General features: G+C 18.5%; 2 protein-coding genes across 2 annotated transcripts; both read left to right on the plus strand.

Annotated features, from left to right (window-relative positions):
- Positions 1-1,242: 1,242 nt before the first annotated feature.
- On the plus strand, positions 1,243-5,538 carry PRSY57_1318400 (hypothetical protein; the record flags this gene model as incomplete). The annotated part of the gene is made up of 10 exons (XM_012909120.2): positions 1,243-3,430; positions 3,561-3,631; positions 3,780-3,926; positions 4,020-4,145; positions 4,298-4,463; positions 4,539-4,619; positions 4,719-4,804; positions 4,909-4,964; positions 5,052-5,133; positions 5,293-5,538. The coding sequence occupies 10 exons, from the start codon at positions 1,243-1,245 to the stop codon at positions 5,536-5,538; spliced, it is 3,249 nt and encodes a 1,082-aa protein (XP_012764574.2).
- Positions 5,539-6,744: 1,206 nt separating this feature from the next.
- PRSY57_1318500 (hypothetical protein) lies at positions 6,745-6,969 on the plus strand (the record flags this gene model as incomplete). The annotated part of the gene is made up of 1 exon (XM_012909121.1): positions 6,745-6,969. The coding sequence occupies one exon, from the start codon at positions 6,745-6,747 to the stop codon at positions 6,967-6,969; it is 225 nt and encodes a 74-aa protein (XP_012764575.1).
- Between the last annotated feature and the right edge of the window lie 619 nt (positions 6,970-7,588).

Consider the following 7,588-nt stretch of genomic DNA (forward strand, 5'->3'; position numbering starts at 1 on the left):
TTTTTTTTTTTTTTTATAATAAAAAAATTTAAATTTTATTTTTTAAATTTAAAAAAAAAAAAATATATTACTATATATATTTAAATATTGGTAAAAAAATTCTCTTTTTTTTTTTTTTTTTTTTTTTTTCCTTTTTTAATTATTACATTTAAAATGGATAATTATCATACTAATATAATATGTTTATTGTTAATTTAAAATATATATACATATATAATATAATTTTTTTTTTTTTTAAAGGTACTTCGTTAAAATTCCAACTTGTTATTAAATAGTAATTTCTAAAAATAATATGAATTTTTGACTTCCCCAAAAAAAAATAGAAAATAGAAAAAAGAAAAAAAAGTACATATATTTAATAAGACATATTTGTATAATTATATTGTAAAAAAAAGAAAAATTAAAATAAAATATAAAATAAAAAATAAAATAAAAAATAAAAAATAAAAAATAAAAAAGACTTTATTATAGAAGTACATTAAAAATTGCTCTATAAAAAAAAAAAAAATCTAAATAATATACATAATAATGTACATATTTTCATATACATAATATATATATATATATATATATATATATATATATATATATATATATATATATTTATATATACAATTAATAATTTAAAAAAAAAAAAAAAAAAAATCTTTACATATGATTAGTAAAAATTCAGAATGCTCTTTTTATGAATATTTCAGATTATATGAAAATATATTTGAATATAGTATGAATTCTTCTTTTTTCATTTTTACACATTTATTATTAAGAGAAGAGTACCAAAAAAAATAAAAAAAAAAATAATATATATATATATATATATATAATATATACACATACATATATCCATATTAATATTCATTTTATCGTTTACTTTTGTAATTCCGTGTTATAAGCTAAAGTTGAAAGATTATACCAAAACATACATTACATAAATGTAATATTTTAACTTTTATAACAAAAAAAAAAAAAAAAAAAAAAAGAAAAGGTACACAGAAGTAATATATATATATATATATATATATATATATTTTTTTTTATGTACATATATATATTTTATTTTATGTATGTGTGCTTGTTTTCATTATGATGATATTTCTTTTTTTACAATTTCCAGTACAAAAATAAGTATACCCGCATATTATTACTTAATATTATATGATTTTATAATATGAGAAATATATAATATATATTTATATATATATATATATATTTATACATACATATATACATATATATATTACAATGGAGAACAGCACAAGAAAAAGAAACAACCTATCATGTAATAATCCTAAAGATGTACATCTTAAAGATAACGTTTTAAATAAAAAAGCAGTTTTATATTTTGATGAAGATATTGTATTTGATGAGTGTAATATTTTAAAAGAAGACGAGAATTTGGATTTAACAGAGGAAGAAGGACATGAAGAATTAGACGAAAAAGGAAATAAAAAAGTTAGAAAAAGAAAAGAAAGCACACAAGAAAATAAAAGTGGGAAGAAAGGAAAACATATTAATAAGGTTAAAAAAGGAGAAAATAATGATGATAAGGACCCAAATGAGGATGATAATAAAAGGAATGATAAAAATGTACAACGTAAAAAGAAAAAGGACATATCAAATAATAATAATAATGATGATAATGAAGAAAAAGAAAATGATGATGATAATATAAATATATATAAGAAAGGAAAAACAAATATAAAAAATATGGATTCATTTAATAGTGGTTTGGATAGCTCAACCAATAGTTCTGTTAGTGCACGTATTTATAGAAGTAATACTGAGCTAAAAAAAAAAGGTTCATCACAAAATATAAAAGGAAATAAAATTAATATTGAAAATTTTACAAAGGAAGAAAAAATATTATTTAAGAAATGGATTGATATATTACCCAGTACGAACTTAGAGATTCAGAATATTTTGAACCATCAATTACCTTGTTATAATATATTGAATAATATAAAAAGAATTAATAAAATTAAAAGTATTGCATATAATGAAAATAATAATGATGAATTCTTAAATTCTATTGAAAAATCAAATCTTATGTTTAGTAATATCAAAGTTGCAAAACGAGAAAAATATATTATACGATTTTTATGTGAAGGCTCATCATATAATTTAAGTGAATTGGTAAACATATTGTATTATGTTTTAAATAATAAGGAGTTAATACTTGAAAAGTTTCCACACAAAAAATTATCGGAAAAAAAAAATAAGAAAAATGATCTGGCCGTTCACAAAGTACATTTGGAAAATAATAATAACAACAATGATAATAATAATAATAATAATAATAATAATAATAATAGTATGATGATGATGATGATGAAAGATACCTATGTTGTACAAGATGAAGAAAATATTAAAAAAATTAACTTTTTAAATAAAAATAATGACAACCAATTTGACCTACATAATAATAATAATGATGATGATAAAAATCAATATGAAGAAGATTCAAATGCCCATGTTACAGAAAAAAATATAGAAATTGACAAGAATGTAAACACAGATAATTTTAATTTAGATAATTTTTCAGATGAAGATTATTATTCAGAAGGACAAGATAACCAATATAATTTCCATAACGTTACTCCTATTACGAAAGAAGATTTATATTCTTGTATACCCATATTACTAAGTAGAAAAAATTTAGGAGATAATATGAAAAAAATGAATATAAGTAAAAATGAAAATAATGAAAAAGAATGTTTATGGGTATGGGAAAATGATAATTATGATATTTTCCCATCATATTATAAAGAAATTTTTAAATATTTTAAAGAATTAAGAAGTAACATGAGCAAAATATATAAAACATTAATCAAATTTAAAAATTCTATCCTGTCAAAGGATCTACCGAATATTATTAAAATGTCAGATTTCTTAAACGAATTAAAGAAAAAACAATATTTGGAATCAGAAAGGAGATGTAAAAAAATATTACTAGAAAAAAAAAAAATTATGAAAAAAAAAATGGATATAAAAAAACAAGAAGAAAAGAAAAAAAAGTATGATGAATCAAAAACTGTAGAAGAAAAAAAAAATAACACACTTATCAAATGTGATAGTAACAAAATACAAAATAAAGTCGATGATAATAAAACCAAAAAACAAAATCTAATTTTATCTTGGTTAACATTCAAAAAAAATCAAACAGTTAATACATTAAATGAAAATGAGCATATGGAACAGTATATGAAATATCCAATAGCTAATGTCCTAAATTTTAATGAATGTATGAAGGACAAATTATTGGAGGTACAGAGTCAACTACCTATATTTACATGTGATAGAAAGGATGCAGTGTTTTCTAATGAAACCTTACAGAATAATTCGGAGTATGATAAACAACACTTCCTGGATAGTTATATAAATACTTGTGAAAATCATAAAAAGGTGGTGGTCGATTACTATAAAGTATACGGTACGATTTTTTATAAAAAAAAAAAAAAAAAATATATATATGAATTATTTATATATATATATATATATATATATATATATATATATATATATTATGTGTGTGCTTATTTTTTTCTTTTTTCTTTTAATAGTTGATAATAAGGAATTTTATGAAGAAATACCATCTGTGGATGTTATTGATGGAAGTAAAATTGTTGTGCAGGTATTTTTATAGGTTTCATCATTTTGAATATATATATTATATTTTAAAATATAATATTTTATATGTAATTTTTTTATTTATATGATTACACGCATGTATATTTCTATATATATATATATATATATGTATGTATATTTCTTTTTTGTAGAATGAAAAGAACGTAAGGTCCAAAATATGGGAAGACAACGAATTTTACTTGAAATTAAAAAATGCAGATTATATTAGAAGTTTTTACTTTTATGACAATTCTTGGACAAGGCCTTTTATGTCGCTATTAGTGCACAAAGTTTTGGATGTACTATAATAATAAAAATAAATAGATAGATAAATAAATAAATAAATAAATATATATATATATATATATATATATTTTAATTTTTTTGTATAGGACAATTTGAATTTATTGCCCTTTTATTATCATGATGATATGGAATATGAAAATGATACGAATGAAGATTATTATGAAAAATTTGAAACGATTGATTTAACCACGGAAAATGAAGAAAATGAAACAGTAATTAAATGGAGAAAAATAAGAAGAAATAAAATAAGAATTGGATATTTTTACATATACATATATATATATATATATATATTTTTATTATCCCATTGTATAATTTTATGTGTCTTCTAAAATATAAAAACTTTTATTTGTCCATATTACAGGAAAGTGATGGAAGTTCTCAAGACATGTTTATAGTACCTGATAATGAAATAAATAGAGATATTGAATTATCTCCTATTACAATACCAACAAGTCAAGATATTTATTTCTTTTCTATATTTAATTGGGAATGGAACTTTGAGGGAAATACCAAACATAATTATAACAGTAAGACTTAAAATAAATATGACATTCTTATAATATATTCCTAATATGTATATATATATATATATATTTATTTAGTTATTGACAAAAATGTGTGGAAAGAATTTAATTTTAAATATATGGAGAACATTTATGGGTGTCAATACATCTCATGGGGAGGTAAATAAAACGAAACATAAATAAATATGAATACAGATATACTTATATATATATATATATATATGTATGTGTATTTTTTTTTCCCCACTTCCATTATAGTTGACAATAATCCGTTCAAGTACATGTCTGATAAAAATGGCCTAAAGAATACTCTGGATAATTATGATATTAAGAAATTAATCAAAGTTAGTATATCTCCAATGAACTATATATGTATATATATATATATATATATATATATATATATTTATATTTATATATTTATTTATTTATTTTTTTTTTTTCTCAGCATTCTCATGGTAAAATGACCAAAAAGGATATCCTTCTGGAGCAGTTCAAACAAAAGTAAAAATAAATACCAAAATTATTATGTCTTATATATACATTTATGTAATGATAATTATTATTCTTTTATTTTTCTATTCAACTTAGAAATGAGCACTTAACAAAAGCTGACACGGAAAGAAAGTTCAAAATGTATTTGGTGTACAAAAAGTGTGAAGACAACAGAAAGGTAAAAAGATATACATATATATATATATATATATGTGCATATATGCATTTTATGTATGTATGTACTTATATTTCAACAATATTTATAACATTGAAATTTTTTGCTTTATTATATTCCATATCACATTCTCCTATTTTTTTTTTTTTTATTTCTTTTTAGAAATGGATGGCTTCCGAAGAAGGTGTAAAATTATTCAAGAATGAAGAACTACTATCCAAAATCTATGATATAAGAAAGAGGAAATTAAATGCTATGTCCCAAAGAATAGAAGAGGCGAAGAAACAAAAAAAAATGGATAAAGATAATTTGAAAAAAGAAGAAAAAATAAAAAAGAAAGAAAAAACTATTCAAGAAAAATTGGAGAAAAAAGAAAGTATGAAAAAGGACGACAATGCAAAAATTTAACAAAAAATTAATGAGAAATGGAATAATAAGTTATATGTATTGTTATATGTATTTAATGGGAAAAAAAAAAAAAAAAAATAAAATAAAAATAAAAAAATAATTGGCTAGTTAGAAATATCAAATATGTATGAAATAATAAAAATATATATTAAAAAAAAAAAATAATAATAATAATTATAAATAGCCAAATGGCTATAATAAAAATAGGGGAAAAAGAAAATTTAATATAATATATAAATTAAGGAATTCATATAAAATAAAAATAAGATGATAATAATAATAATAATAGCATAACATTAATTGTAAACATTTTAAAAAAATTTGAACATATATACACATTTTGAATGATGAATGTGTTTCCTTTTACTTTTATATGATATTATTGCCTATATACTATGAATATTATTATGGCATTAATAAAATGATGAAAATTAATATATATATATATATATATACTTTGATAAAACAATACTTATAGTCTTCTATTTTATGTTATAAATAATGAAGGTCCATATATATATATATATATAATATACAATATATATTTTCTTTTTTTTTTTAATTACTTTGTATTTTCCCTTTTTACAGGCATACATTTTTTGGTTATTGTTATATATTTTATTCTTTTTTTTATTTATTATATTTTTTTTTTTTGGCAAATGAAACGAAATTGTAAAATTTTATATTTTTTCAATAGAAAGAAAATAAAGAAAGCAACTTACTTTTTCCTGTTTTATTTTTTTAAACAACCAAAAAATAATAATAATGTTAAAACGTTCTCATCATCTATGTATATATGTGCAGAATATAATTTCAATTTTTTTTCTTTTTTTTTTTTTTTTAATAAATCCCATCTAATTTTTTCTTATTCCTCCCTATATATATGAGAAAATATGATTATATTATATTTTCCAAACTTTGAAAATTTTAATATTAAATTATTTTAATTAGGTTCCATATATATATATATATATATATATATTGATTTTATACCAATTTTTTTTTTCTTTTTTTTTTTTCTTTTTTTTTTATTATGAATAAATTTATACATACAGATATATTTAATCAAATCATTTGTTTTTAAAAAGAATATATTATCATATAAATAAATTATAATATAAATATATTATCATTATAATTTATTTGTTTATGTTTATCTTTATATGTTCTTTATTATGTAATTTTTAATGTAATATATTGAGGCTAATGGAAAAGAACATTTTGAAGAAATATAAAAGCTTTTTTAATTTTGTTACGAATATTAAAAATAATACTGAAAAAGAAAATAGCATAAAATACGCACAAAATATATACCTAAGTAAAATATCAAAAAGTAATTATAATGTTAAAAGTAATGAGGATCAAATATATGATAATAAGCTTTTCTTGAAATATTGGATAAGGAAAAAAAGACCAGGAGCTCGAAATTGAAATAAAGGAAATGTATATGAAAATTAAAATAATATATTCTTATTAATAAGGAAAATGTATTATGTGTATGAAGTATATATATCCTATTTTTTAAAATTTATTTATCATTTTAATCATAATATATAAATATATATATATATATATATATATATATATATATATATTTATTTATTTATTTATCTTATATTTTTTTTCTTTTTTTTTTTCTGTGTTTTTTTAATGTGAAAATAAATATATATTTTAAAAAATGAACTTTTATAGAATGTAGATTTGAGAATACTTGCATATTTTAAAAATATAATTAAAATAAAGTTTAATTTATTTATGTATACCATTATATATATTATATGTTTATTCATATTATTTAAACAAAAGTAAAATTGAAAAAAAAAAAAAAAAAAAAAAAAAATTCTATAATGTTTTTCTTCCCCTCTTTTATAGAAAGGAATAATAATTCTGATTATTATGCAATGTAATATAGATATTTATACATTATTTTTCTTTTTTTTTTTTCATATGTTCCTTAAATATGTCGTTATTTTCGAGTGTGTATATAATTAATCCATTTTGCACATTAAGAAAATAGTAATAGGCTTAATAAGAAAAAAAAAAAAAAAAA

Source organism: Plasmodium reichenowi, chromosome 13 (genome assembly GCF_001601855.1).
Source record: "Plasmodium reichenowi strain SY57 chromosome 13, whole genome shotgun sequence".
Lineage (NCBI taxonomy): Eukaryota > Apicomplexa > Aconoidasida > Haemosporida > Plasmodiidae > Plasmodium > Plasmodium reichenowi.